This window comes from Gymnoscopelus braueri, assembly GCF_963280865.1.
Source record: "Gymnoscopelus braueri genome assembly, chromosome: 17".
In the NCBI taxonomy this organism is placed as follows: domain Eukaryota; kingdom Metazoa; phylum Chordata; class Actinopteri; order Myctophiformes; family Myctophidae; genus Gymnoscopelus; species Gymnoscopelus braueri.
The window spans coordinates 21271954-21289392 of record NC_137617.1 but is presented as its reverse complement, the minus strand read 5'-3'; the positions used below and the strand labels follow the sequence as shown (position 1 = coordinate 21289392).

Genomic DNA, 17439 nt, shown 5'->3' with positions numbered 1-17439 from the left:
TTATAAATGTAACCGTGTTGTTTTACATTCTTTTGCCTAATAAAAATTTCAATCAATCAATCAATCAAATTCAATTCATGGGGTGTTAAATTGATAGAAAATAAGTAATTTTTTGGGTGAATTACTCATTTAAAGTAGTAGGATCGTCTTTTGGCCTGTACTTGCTTGCTGTACATATAGGCAAACCCGGCGATGAGAACAGCAACAAGTCATGCGGTCTGTTTAGCCACCCATCAGCGCCACAAGATATTTCTGTGGGGCCAATCAAGTTGTAGCCAACATTGCAAGTCACCACAGCTTTGTCACCAAACTGAGTTCCAGACGGATAATGTATTGTTCCATTTTGTATGTAACCAAGATTACCACAATCTGTCCTATCGCACATGTGTGTGACGGAACTCCACGTGCCGGCTGTGCAAGTGATAGTCCCATTTCCTCCCTTGGATACAAACCCAATATCACAGAAAAGCGTAACTGAAGAGCCATCTGCAAACACTGGGTTTCCGATGTCATCATTCAGAACCATATTTGGCCCTGTTGGTCTTAGACAGGGGACAGGGCGTCTGCATTCTGGGAGCGAAGGTGACCAGTCTGACCACTCACCATTAATTTTACAGGTGATAAAGTCTGCGCCGAACAACACTAAATCTCTTCTAGTGCAATCAAGGTGCATGAAAGCCCCGTATATATAAGGGGGCTTTATAGTACCATATCTCATATAGAGATTTCGAGCCAGGAGATCATATTTTAGATTTGGACACTCGATGTCATTTATCTGTGCTGGACTTGCCCTTGTAAGGCCGAAGTGACACATCACGAACACGAAGTACAGGAGGATGCCCATGGCCTTCATTACGTCTAGCGTACAGGGTGTGTACATATATGGATATTTATTTCTTCTAGCAGATATAGTGGACTCTGATGTGTCACTTGTCATTGAATAAGCTGGGAGCCTGTTCATGCGGGCCATCGGGATCCCAAGAGGGCGGCCCGTCGGACAAGCATGCGAGCCGGGCGAGCCCTGGAGTCCTGGAGGTCCGACTTGGAGCCCAGGAGCTTCTGGGCTCTGCCCTGCCCCCCTCCTTTGAAATTCTCTCCCGGAACCATCGGCAACTTTTCCCAGACCGGATATGTGAACAACCGCGCCGGCGGTGGGCCGGACGATGCCCAGCGCGAGGCGCCTGTCGCGGGACGGCATGGGTCGGCTGAGCGCGGCGCCCTGTGTTGGTGGCCGTGGGGTCATTTCCCCTCCCCTGCCGGCAGGGGAGGGGGAAATTACCCCACGGCCAGGACCAGGAAAAAGGGGTTCATGCTGGCCATCGGGATCCGAAGAGGGAGGCCCGTCGGACAGGCACGCAAGCCTGGCTAGGGCCCCCTTGGCGACCTGGTCTCCGCCCTGCCCCCCTCCTTTGAAATTTGAAATAGGCATTCACGTTAAGTATTGAACCCGTCGGATGTCTTTTCTCTCTCTTCAGTGTATCTCTCAATCCTCTTTCTGTTCTGGTCTCTATCTCAGACAAACTGCAGCTTAAAGATATCTTGATTTAATTTTATTAACGGCATGCTGCTCTGGTCTGTCGTCATACACAACACACACCGTTGTCATGGATGCCTAACAATGCCGATTTTGCACAGGCATCCCTGCAGTTTGTCCATGGACTTTCTTATCCTTCTATGAATGCACACAAACTCTGCATGAGCGAGTGTGTCATCTGTGTATCTCCATATGTGGGCATAAAGGGACACAGGCAGACAGACAGACAGACAGATATAGAGATCTCCATATATGGGCATAAAGGGACAGACAGATACAAGGGATACAATGAGTAAAACGGGCATTGCATAAGGTGCATGCTTGCATCATTTCCTGAGTAAAGCACTGGCCTAGTCTCAGTGCCATTTAAGAGAGAAATGGCACTAATGCAGTTAATGCTACATCATTGCAACCGTTCTAATGCTAATGGATATTAATAATTGAACCTATTAGAAGTAAAAGGTAAGCATGCTCCCGTTATGTCCTCCATAGTTTTGGACAGGAAACTGGCAGGTGTTTTATGTTGTGTTCAATAAGACTTAAGACTTTTCTTTCATGAGTTTTATTAATACTCACAGCAACTAGTTAATTCAAGGCTTTCTGTTGACAACAATACTGGCAACTTCCTGGTAAATGTGCACATAGAGACCCTGGACCTAGTACAGGGGCTGGCAGGTAACAAAATGCCTATAACAATGTGCAGCATGTGTCCAGTAAGAGTTAATCCATTTTTCCTGAGCCCATAATAAACCTTTTTTCTAACTATTGTGGTGGTGTTAATCTGTTCAGAAATTATGTAATTTTTTGTCACAGACCACACCCAGTGTCTCACTCCCTTTCGTCCAATTGGTTCTTCCTTGGCCCCGGACTAAACTTTCCACAAAGTTTTGTGCAAATTCGTTCATAAATGCTTGTGATGTTAATAGGATTGACATTAACATGACCACGTTGGTGGAGGTAATGAACCTTTTTGTGGTAACGGCAGAAATACCTTTTTAAAACACTCAGCTGTGTATTTGGCTGTGAGTGACCATGTCACTATTATAAGCCACTCTGTCTGCCCAAAATGTGCAATCACAAACAAGGTCACATCAGGGATTAACATGCTTGTTTGACATCAATTCAGTCATTGTCTTTCACACCCTTGGCTGTTTGATATTGATCGAGAGGACATCTACAGATAGAAGCTGCTGTTGTCTCTCTTCTCATCATTATGTGTGTCTTCTAGCACATGGTGGAGGTGCTGAGCATCCTGAGTGACGACGTGGAGACCGACGACGCTACTCCCGGGGAGAACCTGAAGCTGAGGCTGAAGGGCATCGAGGAGGAGGAGATCCTGCCCGGCTTCCTCCTCTGTAACGCTGAGGACCTCTGTCACACTGGACGCACCTTTGACGCACAGGTGCACCATTTTAAAGGAATATAAAACGGCTGTAATGTTTTGATGGAATGAAAGGCTGATCTCATGATCACATGATCAGACACCATTGTACTGTATGTTGCATGACCTGCACTGTTCATATTCACTTCATTCATTAACATTCTCCTTTTATTTCAGATTGTCATCATTGAACACAAATCGATCATATGCCCCGGTTACCATGCAGTCCTCCACATTCACACTTGCATTGAAGAAATACAAATCATGGTAAGTAATTTGAGCTTTTGCTAATATTTTTCTTGTGTTAACTGCAACTTTCTAAATGTTATGTCATGTACTGTATGATTTGGTTATGTTATGGCTATGGAAAATAAACAACCAATCTCTTATTCTCTTACCCTCCTTACACGTAAACTGTGGATTATATTGCTTAAAATGCATTGAATAAAGTCAAATATACGGTTATCATATTGTTGTTGGCCACAATAAGTAGATCATTATCTCCACCAGGCCGGACGGCCAAAGGTTATGTTTTTTTGCCTCCGCCCGTCCGTTAGAAAAGCACAGTTATGTCAGGTCATCATTGGCAAAAATAATTCCATATTGTTGCATCCCTGCTACAAAATACTTTGCACTCGTCTTCAACTCTCTTCCATTCCCCACTCACAACCCACTCCCAGGCCTTAATCTGTCTCGTGGATAAGAAGACGGGGGAGAAGAGTAAGACACGGCCCAGGTTTGTGAAGCAGGACCAGGTGTGTATCGCCAGGCTGCAAGCAGCAGGAACCATCTGTATGGAGACCTTCAAAGACTTCCCTCAGATGGGATGCTTCACACTCAGAGACGAAGGTTAGAGTGTGTGTGTGTGTGTGTGTGTGTGTGTGTGTGTGTGTGTGTGTGTGTGTGTGTGTGTGAGTGAGTGTGTGTGTGTGTGTGTGTGAATGTGTGCATTGGGGTAGAGTGTATGGGAGAGGGAGTGTGCATGTTTAAAGAGCAATATACACCCCATTTTAGATCACGCCATAGAAAATGTGTTAGAGTAAGTCTTTTCACTCCTCCCAATCACGTTACGTGCGTTGTTTAAGGACGTCAGGGAACGCTCCTCGTCACATTACGAGTTGTATGAATGAATGAGTGAAAGTGTTTGACTCTATAGGTTTGTATCGGCATGTATCTATCTACTTTTTTAGTTTTCTTATATGTCAAATTCTAATCACAGTTCTATATTAATTTCCTCCTTCTCATCCCTTCCAGGCAAAACCATCGCTATTGGCAAAGTGCTGAAGCTGGTGCCAGAGAAGGACTAAATGCACTAGCAGTAGTATGCATGGAGATCTTCCACTGGTTATTAAGAGGGAGGCATGTTGCTAGAACCTACGTGAAACGGCCACTATGCTAATGAAAAACACAGATGGAGAATGAATGAATGAGTGTAATGTTGAAGTTAAAAGACTGAATCAGTTTTTGTGATCAACTACATGAAGAGACAAAATCCAGTGAATCAGCTTTCTCATATTGAGAGCTTAGCTATGCCACTAATGTAGCTATATTATACCCCCCCTCCCAACCTGGCTGATGTCACTGTTGCCTCGCAGCGCCATTTTTTTGGAATGGACATGGATGCATTGAAATGCATTGGGAAATGTAACGACACTGCTCTCATGTCATGTTGTTATAAAGATCAGACTTAGCCTGTGATTATCATTTGCTAAAAGAAAAACAACAACAAATCCATATATCGAGAATTAAATGGATGTTTTGTTTTGTTTTTGGATTTAAGGATTGTTGTACCATTTTTTTTCATTTGGTCTATGTTCAATGCGATTTCAGTGGTTTATTTGATTTCAGATCACATCCCCTGTTACAAAAGAAAGTGGGAACACCAACACACAGACACATCTGTTACATTATTAAAGATGAAATAAGCTATCTTACCGAAAAGCAAAGTGTGTTTTCTTCTAATGTTTCCAACTTTATTAGTAGGATGATTGATTGGACAATTGATTGAACTTGGGACTTCCTTGTCAATGGCAATCAATTATTCTACTAATAAGGTTTTGAAGGTTGAACTGTTTGAGGTGGTACAAAGTTTTGAGGGAATTAGGGATGCAGGAATGTACACTAATACACTGAGCATAGGTGACAGAGCACAGGTTAGAGTACTGTTAGATTTCTTAAGGTATACAGGAGTGTTTAATTTAATATATTAATGATATAGATAGATAAATAGATGGATGGTTGTGGAGTATTTCCAATTTCCAATACTTTTACTTATACTCCAATACACCTCTAAGGCAAATATTGTACTTTTACTCCACTACAATTATTTGAAAACTTTAGTTACTAGTTACTTTGTACATTTTGATTATTATTTCAAAACATGCATTAACCACTTATTTGAAAACAGCCGATCGCGACGCATGGTGAGCTTGTAGATCTACTTTCAAAAGATTTTCATACATTTTGAAAACTTGTGAAACGGGACACATAATGAGTACTTATATTTTGATGTCTATACTTTTGTACTTTTACTCAAGTAAATGTTGAATACAGGACTTTAACTTGTAACAGAGGTAGGGTTGCCACCTTTCAGAAATAGAAATAAGGGACACCTCATTTTGCCCGCACGGCAACATTTCTTTTGGGGAGCCAGCCCCCCAAACCCCTAAAATACATAGAAATCTTTGCATTTTGGAACAGTTACTATATATATATAGTCAAGAAAGCATTTAGTCATACTTAAAGTTTAAAGTGCTTTATTAGCAATGAACATTGTTATAAATGTTTAAATAAATAGGCTGAACTTGAGCATAATACTGTATTATATGCATATAAAGTGCTGCACAAACAAAGCCTGGGGACACTTTTACTGAAAGAGGACAATAATAAAATGAAACACTTGTGTGTCCGAAATTAAAAGATTCCTCCTTCCTTCAACCCTCTTAGCCAAAAAGTCATGGGTTCATCAGAAAGTGTTTATGTCCTCTTTGGTGTAGACCAGGGTTACACTGTCAACAGCTTTCCCTCTCTTCCTCACTTCTTTTTCCAAGTGTACTTCTTGTTACTCGTTGCAGCACTGAGTAGCTCTTTGTCGTTCAAAGCAGGGCTGTGAAACTCTGAACAGGACTGCTCAAAGTTGAGAGTGATCAGGAGCTCACTCCTCATGAGCTCCACTGAGCACCTGTTCCTGCTGTCACTCCACTTGTTGGTCATTCTGGAAAAAATCCTTTCCACATATCCAGTGGATGCTGGGATGCTCAAGATGTGGCTGATGATAGACAGCATGTTAGGCAGGTCAGCTACTTGAAAAACATCCCTCCACCTGGCGGCCACACCTTTGGACTTCCATTCATCCTCAGCATCTTCTCTGAGCCTCTTCAGAATGGTATTGGCTGTGATTCATCATAAAGTTCATCCATCTTGACTTTATGGATGAGGTTGAGCTTACTAGCCACCTTCTCAATGTCATTAAAGGTCAAGGTGCCATGGTGCAGAGAGAGGTGTGACGACTATACACGTCTCGCCCTGCAGTGAGAACAGCCAGTTGTCTTCTGAAAAGTTGAACCATTTCTCAACATATGAGATTGCTGTGTTAAGAAATGCAGTGAAATCTGCCCTTGCCATGTTTGCATCCTGTGGAAGGAGGCGCTGCAGCTTCAATTTAATTAAGTAGGCGTAGAACTGGTCATCTCATCTCTGTGTGAGTTTTTGCTTGAAGTTATCCATGATGGAATATAACTCAACACAGGTGGTTGCATTACTCTCCAGCTTCTTTACAACTTCCTCAAAGAGAGAGAGGATATCATTGCAGAAGAGAAGGTAAACCTCCACTATGTCCCCATCGCTCCAGGAACTGTACAAAAAGCGGTGCGTGGTCAAAGCCAAGCGCATCATCAAGGACAAGCACCACCCAAGTCACAGACTGTTCAAACCCCTACAACGACCACGACCGGGCAAGGGGCTCTACCGCAGTATCAAGAGTTCCACCACCAGGTACTGGTGCAGTTTTAATCCGGCTGCTGTGAGAATGCTGAATGGGGCATAAGCCTGAATGAGGCATAGGCCTTGTTCAGCAGCCTGACAACAGGCGGTGTAGACTTTTCTGGCTCTTCCTGAACACACCTGTGGATTATACCAGGGACAATGACTTGGACTTAGCTCCCCCTCGGACACACCTGTGGACTACACCAGGTACAAATGACTTTTTGTTGCACTCCCTCATGGAGCTACTTGCGGATTATACTAGGGTCAGTCCACCCTAGGTGGACACGCACTGACCTTTTGCACCTTAATCCCATGTATAACGCACTGACTTTTTTGTTTTTTTATTGTGCTCTTTTTTTTCCTCCAAGCACCTTAACGTCCATATGTATATCATGCACAGTATAAGTATAACATGCACAGTATACATACATTGCTGCTATGCTCAGGCACCTTAGTTTTTTATTATCTCAGGTACTTTGTAAATATGTAGATAACTTGTCTGGCCTTCTGTTGCTCTCTTGTTTTGATCTCCTTCCAACTTGCCCCCCACCCCCTCTTCTTCTCCCCCCCCCCCTCTTCTTTCTATGGAAACTAACGTTGCGATGGGAACGATGTACAAAAACGAATTTAACCCACTTTTTTACCTTGTAAACCTGTGATGTGACAATAAAACTGATTCTGATTCTGATTCTGATTCTTCCTCATTTGAGTCTTCACTGAGCTTTAACGCCTTGCAATATCACAAGAGTGCCCCAATCTCTTCAGCAAAGGAAGTTTTGGAAGGCTTCTGAATGGCAGAACTGGTTACTGTTTTATTGTATATTTGTTCTAAAAGGAATTCTGCCACAGGTATTTTACCAGCACTGGTTAGTCCTTGTCACATTTATGTTCTTACTTTGCAAAGACATTATTACAACAGAGGACGTAAACAAATTTGAAAAACTTGTTGTACATTTTGTTAAACAATTTGAAACCCTGTATGGAAAGACCCATGTGTCATTTAATGTACATTAATGTCTTCATTTGCCAGAATCTGTCAGGAATTGGGGACCTTTGTGGGCTCATTCTGGGTATATTTTTGAGTAATTTAATGGTGAAATACTGAAAATGTTTCATGGCTTCATGTTTGTTCCTTTACAGAAAATGTAACAATTCACATATAGACAACTATTGCCTCTTTTGAGGAATGATGCACTGAGAAATGCTGTTCCTGAATGCATCCAGCTATTTAGTAATTTAACTGTCCGAAAAAGACTGAAGCAGTTTGAAAGAGAAGGCGATCAGGTTGTGCAGCCAGCGCATTTTTTTTTTAGTAGCTTTGATGTGCCGTGACAGACCTGTCACTCTTGGTTCAATAAACCCTAAAGTCCAGTTTATAGACGACATACACAGAAATGACCGTTCACATGCGCAAGGCATCTTTATTGACAAACAAGGGAGATTCCCTCTATACTATGTGAATAAAAGAACAGCAAATTAATGATATTAAAACAATACGACCTGATATATCACGAAGGCAATTCGCTCCACATCTAAGTCTGCATGCAAACAAGCGTTCGGTTGAGCGCCTGGAGAATTCTGAAGTTCTTATCTATTACATTCAGTATATCAACGCTGTGGCTATCAAGGCCTGTCTTCTGACTGCACTCTATAAAGTAAAGGTTGACGGCCCAAGGTTCCACAATGGACCATCAAGCCCTCCTTGGGTACGAATTTAGTACCCACAACAACACAAGATTAAAATCTAGACAGTACTTTATAGAAATTAACTATTAGCATAACATATTTCATGTTTAAAAAATCAGGTCCCATTTTTCTCTTTTTGAGTCATGTGAGCCGAGGAAAACCCTTTTCTTTGAAGGGGAAACTCTGAACTAGGCTGGGGCAGTCCCAAACCTACCATCTGGACATGAGCTCTTATTGGGGACAATTACATCATTTGATTCCATATTGCATTGCTAAACTTAGGGTCCCTCAGTGGGGCATTCCCACTGAGTTTTCCTTTACAAGCAACTCTTCTAACATGTGTAATATATATATATTTAAAAAAAAAAAAAAATCATTTCACTTGTTCTCTGTGTGCATTTTTGGTTTCTTCTCCAATTCCTAAAAAAAATCATTTCACTTGTTCTCTGTGTGCATTTTTGGTTTCTTCTCCAATTCCTCTGGTTGAGGTGGTCACTTTTCCGAGCCCGGAGGAGGAGGTTCCGACAGAGCCCAAGACTAGGCCCCCCCCCCCAACCCATCCAGTGCCATTAACGAATGTACTTGGCACTGAATGAGCTAAGAGGCGGAGGTCCCACTCCCGAGCCCCCCGGGTCCGTACCCTCCTGGGGCCTGAGACCGGAGCCCCCCGTATTATACACAGGGGCCCCAACCCCCAAGCGCCAGTCAGATCCGTACCCTCCTTGAGGTCGAAAGTCGGGGCGTAGATATCGTGCAGGGGTGTTCTTCGTCAAGTTCAGCATGGGGGCCCAGGTGGCAATATAATGTTTCTGTGGTGTGTATTGGGATCACTCTGTCACTGCTCTCTTATCACTTGCCATTTGCGAAGGGCAAGACAGCCTATATTTAATGTGCCTAAAGCTGCCAGGGAGATCGCTACGATCAGATTATGTCCCCCAACATTACTATCAAAATCAAAATCAAAATTAATATGTATTCTGGGGTCGTTCAGTGGCCTTGGGCAGCATAGATGTACCCCATGAAACAATGGTATGTTCCTGTCTGGCTGAGAGTGATATTGGTACTACTCAAATTAAATGTGTAGTGTCCCTCCTTTATCTAAAAAAAAATTGGGTGGGGGTTTGATGGTGAGTCTTTGATCTCTATCATATTATTTCCCTCCTTGACCTGACACCCGGCAGGGCACACAGCATAGGAATGTGCAGAGGCCAGGGTGCCACCCTCCTTTACCTTTTTTGACATACACAACAACACATCACTTAAGTCTTTCGAACCTCCCCACCGGGGCGCAGTCCCAGGCTAGACCCCTTTCCACTTGAGGTCTACACCCAGGTCACCCTGGATAGAGAGTTCAAGTCTCCTGCTTCCCGGCGTCTTCTTTTCAAAGCCCACCGATCACAGGAGCATCACTCGCTTAGTAACTGTAGCACTCCGGCGGTCGCTTTCAGCTTGTGATGGCCTGACTGTACATTGAGCCGAACGCAGCGACCACACCCGCCTCCTGTCAGGGAGCACGCCATGGAATTAATGCTTTTTGCGATCCGACCGGCGGGTGACCCAGTCGATAGCGATCCCTTACCCGTAGGCGTGGTTGGCGCCCCAGGCAGGAAACCGACGGTCTTGTCCTGGCCCCGCTTGGCTACGGGAACCAGAATATTAACCGTTTTCACCCGCCTTGCCTGTAACCGGTGAGTCACGCGCTCCCGTCCGGTTAGGTGTGGACTGTCATCCACGCACCATGTGCTGCCAACCCTAGGAGAGAGCGGCAGTCGGCACACCGACTAGACGGTTCCACAGCTAGGATGTTGATTCATCCTTGACAGAACACGGGGGCCCTTCAGTCTCTCCCCAGCACTATATAACGTCTTTAACGTGCTCTGGGAGCCTTGCGACCCCGCTGCCGCCTGTTTAGCTCAAGGGATTGGGGAGCCTACCCCCTAACCTCAAGCTATTATAGTTATTTTAGTCTATGATGTCACTATACATCAGATGTAATATTATATTACTCACTTAAGTCTTTCGAACCTCCCCACCGGGGCGCAGTCCCAGGCTAGACCCCTTTCCACTTGAGGTCTACACCCAGGTCACCCTGGATAGAGAGTTCAAGTCTCCTGCTTCCCGGCGTCTTCTTTTCAAAGCCCACCGATCACAGGAGCATCACTCGCTTAGTAACTGTAGCACTCCGGCGGTCGCTTTCAGCTTGTGATGGCCTGACTGTACATTGAGCCGAACGCAGCGACCACACCCGCCTCCTGTCGGGGAGCACGCCATGGAATTAATGCTTTTTGCGATCCGACCGGCGGGTGACCCAGTCGATAGCGATCCCTTACCCGTAGGCGTGGTTGGCGCCCCAGGCAGGAAACCGACGGTCTTGTCCTGGCCCCGCTTGGCTACGGGAACCAGAATATTAACCGTTTTCACCCGCCTTGCCTGTAACCGGTGAGTCACGCGCTCCCGTCCGGTTAGGTGTGGACTGTCATCCACGCACCATGTGCTGCCAACCCTAGGAGAGAGCGGCAGTCGGCACACCGACTAGACGGTTCCACAGCTAGGATGTTGATTCATCCTTGACAGAACACGGGGGCCCTTCAGTCTCTCCCCAGCACTATATAACGTCTTTAACGTGCTCTGGGAGCCTTGCGACCCCGCTGCCGCCTGTTTAGCTCAAGGGATTGGGGAGCCTACCCCCTAACCTCAAGCTATTATAGTTATTTTAGTCTATGATGTCACTATACATCAGATGTAATATTATATTACTCACTTAAGTCTTTCGAACCTCCCCACCGGGGCGCAGTCCCAGGCTAGACCCCTTTCCACTTGAGGTCTACACCCAGGTCACCCTGGATAGAGAGTTCAAGTCTCCTGCTTCCCGGCGTCTTCTTTTCAAAGCCCACCGATCACAGGAGCATCACTCGCTTAGTAACTGTAGCACTCCGGCGGTCGCTTTCAGCTTGTGATGGCCTGACTGTACATTGAGCCGAACGCAGCGACCACACCCGCCTCCTGTCGGGGAGCACGCCATGGAATTAATGCTTTTTGCGATCCGACCGGCGGGTGACCCAGTCGATAGCGATCCCTTACCCGTAGGCGTGGTTGGCGCCCCAGGCAGGAAACCGACGGTCTTGTCCTGGCCCCGCTTGGCTACGGGAACCAGAATATTAACCGTTTTCACCCGCCTTGCCTGTAACCGGTGAGTCACGCGCTCCCGTCCGGTTAGGTGTGGACTGTCATCCACGCACCATGTGCTGCCAACCCTAGGAGAGAGCGGCAGTCGGCACACCGACTAGACGGTTCCACAGCTAGGATGTTCATTCATCCTTGACAGAACACGGGGGCCCTTCAGTCTCTCCCCAGCACTATATATTGTCTTTAACGTGCTCTGGGAGCCTTGCGACCCCGCTGCCGCCTGTTGTTGGCAAGGGATTGGGGAGCCTACCCCCTAACCTCCCTGGTGAAATATTATTATGTGATCTTTTGAAACTTTAATCTATGCGGGTCAAAATCAGGTTTACTCTATAATATATTAGTGCAACTAATTGTTTGTTTGTTAAAGCAGAAATACATTTGTTTTAAATTCCACTTAATCTCTAATAAGTATCATGTTTGTCTCCTCTCTAGTGTATGTTATTTGTAAAAAAGAATATATATATATTTTTTTATTGTGTCCCACCCAGAGCGATAGAAAATGTATTTGTTTACACATGTCGAGGCCCCAACAACAACGATTAGCAGTAAGTCAACCTTGCTTCAGTTTTTATATATATATTTTTTTATTGTGTCCCACCCAGAGCGATAGAAAATGTATTTGTTTACACATGTCGAGGCCCCAACAACAACGATTAGCAGTAAGTCAACCTTGCTTCAGATATTCCCACTTCTTGCTTAGAAAGTGTGTCCTTCTCCATGGCATAGTAGTTCCAGTGTCTGTAACAGATAAAAGTTTGTCAAAAGTCACGCAAGCTTTCCCAAGGCTTGCTCTCTGGATGCCATAGGTGTCATCGGAAGTGAGTCTCGTGAACACTGCAGTTTGCAATGTTGGTGCCCCTCTGCCTCAGCATGTCGATCAGACAGAATTATAGGGCCTTCCACTGCATGTTTCCAGTTCATAGAAAGAAATGACCGTCCGCCAACCAGTGTTGCAGTCCTCGAATGTGAAACCAACCCATTTCTAAAGTCTGAGATAGTTGTAATAACAAAAAAATATAGATATACTAATGTAACAATACATAGAAGCGTTTGGGCTTTCTGTCCACTGTTACATTCTTAAAATTATTATAATAATAATAATAATTATTATTACTTATTTTAAATATAACCTATTTATTTTACACTTACACTCTACTTACTTCTCCACACGGTCAAATTGGCTTTTTTCTTTATTATTATTATATATATATATATTTTTTTACTGATATTCAGTTCAGAGTCAACAATCACTTAGAAGAACATCACCTTAGTGCACTTGCATGTTGTTTCTGGTCTGGTCACTTCTAAGAAAGTAAACTGTTGGTTTTTGGGATTTTACAAATCATGGGTATACAACATATTGCAGACTGTGCATAAAATTTAACGAAGATAGCAGATCTACAAATTGATACAATTATTACGGATAACGCTTAGTTTGGTCACAGTACATTATTTCTGCATATAAGATCTGATCAGTTCACAGGGTCCCCCCTTTTTTTCTATAGTGCTGCGCCAGGCTCTCTCTCTCTCTCTCTCTCTCTCCCTCTGAGGGGAGTGACTCACTTACTGTATGGAAGCTATTGTTTTTTTCTGTTTTTTTTTCTGCAGAATTCTCTGAAGAAACTAATTTATTTGAACATCATATTTCTCTCCTCGCTTTTTTCCCTCTTTTTCCATCTTCCAAAATACTCCAATCTTTTAATCTAAGGGCTCACTTAATTATCTGTGTCCTCAATTTCTGGGATTACGAATCATAGTTATAGCGTATTTCAGACTGTTCATAACTCTAACAACAATAGCAGATTCTACTAGCACAATGAGTCACTATTGAGCTAGCCTAAACAGCCACGGTTTCCAGTAATCATACTGGAGTAAATGTACAATGTCGGCTTCTGAAATGTACACTTAAGTAGAAGTAAAAGTATTGAAAACTGGAACCACTCTAGTGAGATACAACATGGGACCCTCAAAATGTACTCAAGTAGAGCACTTGAGTAAATATACTTCGTGACCTTGGCTTCCACCACTGAACCCCGTGCAGGCGGTTATCTTCCTTGTTTAAATTCCTAAGCAGGACAAAATCTCTAAACAAAATGCTTACGGAGCAGATTACACTATCCACTGACATGTACTTGGGTCAAAGTACCAAAAACAAAAAATGGTATCGGAGTGGAGTGAGACACCAACGTGAGAAGTGTTTAATAGGCAGCCTGTCCCCATGCACAAGTTTCCCTTTGAAAATAGCAGATCCACAAGCACGAAGTGCTTGAGATGAAATAGCTTGTGAGCTTGTAGATCGGCAATTTCCAAATGGCTGAGCTGTATGCAGGGCTGAAGTGGTTCTGCAGCAATTATCTACCACTTCAAAGTAAACAGTTACCAACGTTCTCAAGGTGTTTTGCAGGGGCAGAAGCACACTGTCTGCCTCTGAGATGTATGCAGTGGAAGTAAAAATACAGATAGCTGTAAGGGCTTTTTTAAAGTAACAATACCTCAAGACTGTACTTAAGCACAAACCTGGACCTCAGGAAGAATAGTCTCCACTAAGGTGTAGACTAGTGGATGCTCCTTAAAAAAACAACAACAAACAAACAGACAGGACTTACAGAGGCCTTCATTCATTCGGATGACGTACATATAACATACATATAAAGACACATATGACACACTGTAGTACTTTTTAGGGGGCAACCCTAGGCTGCAGAGCCAGCCGTTCACGTCACCTCGCTCGGATGCTGGAGCTAAACATAACGTGCATGTAACCTGTAGTGTTTTTGGGGTCGCCCCTTAGTGGCAGTCTCAGCTTAAACATAATATAACCTGTAGTATTTTCTTAGCCGCAGTCTCAGCTTTCACATAATATAACCTGTAGTATTTTCTTAGCCGCAGTCCCAGCTTTCACATAATATAACCTGTAGTATTTTCTTAGCCGCAGTCCCAGCTTTCACATAATATAACCTGTAGTATTTTCTTAGCCGCAGTCCCAGCTTTCACATAATATAACCTGTAGTATTTTCTTAGCCGCAGTCCCAGCTTTCACATAATATAACCTGTAGTATTTTCTTAGCCGCAGTCCCAGCTTTCACATAATATAACCTGTAGTATTTTCTTAGCCGCAGTCCCAGCTTTCACATAATATAACCTGTAGTATTTTCTTAGCCGCAGTCCCAGCTTTCACATAATAACACATAACGACACATAACGTACACAACTTAGGCTACACGCTATCTTCTCCCATGTACCCGGCGTGGTTTGCGGTTTAGAGATCCTAGTAAAGGCCACTTATTGTATTGTCTCAGTAAACTGTTGGATCATAGAATACAGAGAGACAGTGTAGTGTCTCAGTAAACCATAGGATCATAAAGTACACTGAGACAGTGTGGTCTATCAGTAACCTATAGGACCACAGAACACAGAGAAACAGTGTAGTGTCTCAGTAAACTATAGGACCACAGAATACAGAGAAACAGTGTAGTGTCTCAGTAAACTATAGGACCACAGAATACAGAGAAACAGTGTAGTGTCTCAGTAAACTATAGGACCATTATGACAATTGTAAGGATATATTTATGCAGGCACACAGACAAACCCCCAGCACCTAGTGTAAAACTAATATTAGATAAATTCACCCGCACCGAAAACCAAAGCGTGAAAAAGTGGTATTTCGAGGTACAACAAAAATAAATCCATATATTTATATATATAGCCATGCATTGCTCGAACACCCAAGTTGAATCGTGGGTTATTCTAGAGGCCTTGACATGAATATATATATAAATAAAGACAAATAACTGATAGTAACAGCTGATAGTTAAACATCCGTGTAAAAAAACGTCGGGGTGTCTCCGGTGGTCTCATAAACATATACAGAGACAGTTGCTGGGAGGATCAACTTGGTCCACCCAGCCACGCTAACAGGACATCATGGGGTATAGGAAGTACAGAGCCTAAGTATTAAACACAAAGGTCATTCAATCTGCTGTTCAGTGGTGACTTCACATGTATGCAATCATATTTACACATTGTCTTTAATAATTGACCTAAATTTGGTATAATACAATTCACATATAGCACCGCGTGTACCCTTCCTGGGGCCCCAAGGAATTGTAGCACATAGTGTATGGGCGAATTGTTATTTGAATCCTATGGATCCAGCGGTCGTCTGGACTGGACAGGGTCACGGTCGGGGTCACCAGCTGATGTGCCGTGACAGACCTGTCACTCTTGGTTCAATAAACCCTAAAGTCCAGTTTATAGACGACATACACAGAAATGACCGTTCACATGCGCAAGGCATCTTTATTGACAAACAAGGGAGATTCCCTCTATACTATGTGAATAAAAGAACAGCAAATTAATGATATTAAAACAATACGACCTGATATATCACGAAGGCAATTCGCTCCACATCTAAGTCTGCATGCAAACAAGCGTTCGGTTGAGCGCCTGGAGAATTCTGAAGTTCTTATCTATTACATTCAGTATATCAACGCTGTGGCTATCAAGGCCTGTCTTCTGACTGCACTCTATAAAGTAAAGGTTGACGGCCCAAGGTTCCACAATGGACCATCAGCTTGTAGAGCATTCTGTCCCAATCAGATATAGAAACCAAGGTGGACAGTTTAACAACATCTTTACTGAAATAATAATAATGTAAACATAGGTACACCTCACAGGGCGAAAATATTACAAGGTGAAACCACAAGGACCTGGAAACTAGGTACCTGAACACTACATAATGAACCAGCACAGAGCAAAGTCACAGACAGTAAATAGTCTCTGAGGCTCGTTAGCCAACTAGGCACAGCTGCCACCCGCAGCTGAGTCCACTCTAGGCAATCAGAGACCAAGAGGAGCAGGGAGGGGCTGGGGCCAGACCCAGGACGTGACAGTACCCCCCCTTTTAGGGACGGATTCTAGACGTCCCAAGACAGGGACAGGGGGTACCGAACAGGGCCACAGACCCCAGGGGTGGAGGTCCTCGGGGGGATTAGCTGCCAGGGCTCTGGCACTAAGTGGAGCAGAGGGCACAAGCAGCCGGGGAAGGTGCCGACCGGACCGCCAACACCGCTCGCCAAATACCTCTGGACGACGTAGGCGCGGCACGCCGGCCGGCCCGAAGACTTTGGCAGCGCTGATAGGACGCCAACCCCAAGTTGACAACCGTGGCATACGAATCTTCGGAGTGACGCTGGGCGAAATCCCCTCTGGCAAAGGACCCGCAGGTTGGCCACCCGGGTCACTCAGACGGGCCCAAAGGCCAGAACGTCACGCGGGAGTAGGGAGTAGGACCTCCGGGGAGAAAGCAGGCACTGGGCAGCGACGAGTCCACAACGTCAGAACGCGCAGCTCAACCGGGGATGACTCTCCAACAGGAACCCGCCTCCAGCGGCGGACCAGAAAGCCAATAAGGAAACAAACGACCTGGTCGGCTGGCGACGTCTCGTCGTCGCTGGACCCCGGGAGAACTCAGACCCCACTCGTAGGGGATGCGACGCCGGAACAGCGGCGGCACTGCGACATCAGCTGGGCAGCAGGGCACCCAGAAAACGGCCCACCAGGCAGGGCCCCCTGGCGTCGACACTTGTCGACACCCATCAGACGGCCACAGTGACGTCTCGTGTAGCTGGCCACGGAGAAGGCGACACATCCAGGAGCAGGAACGGAG

General features: G+C 44.6%; 1 protein-coding gene across 1 annotated transcript; it reads left to right on the top strand.

Moving 5' to 3' along the window:
* The first annotated feature begins 2510 nt into the window (after positions 1 to 2510).
* Positions 2511 to 4850, top strand: LOC308104015 (eukaryotic peptide chain release factor GTP-binding subunit ERF3A-like). The gene is made up of 4 exons (XM_080454265.1): positions 2511 to 2936; positions 3093 to 3182; positions 3596 to 3764; positions 4170 to 4850. Exons 1-4 carry the CDS (start codon positions 2766 to 2768, stop codon positions 4220 to 4222), a joined length of 483 nt encoding a protein of 160 aa, XP_080310391.1. The 5' UTR covers positions 2511 to 2765; the 3' UTR covers positions 4223 to 4850.
* The last annotated feature ends 12589 nt before the right edge of the window (positions 4851 to 17439 follow it).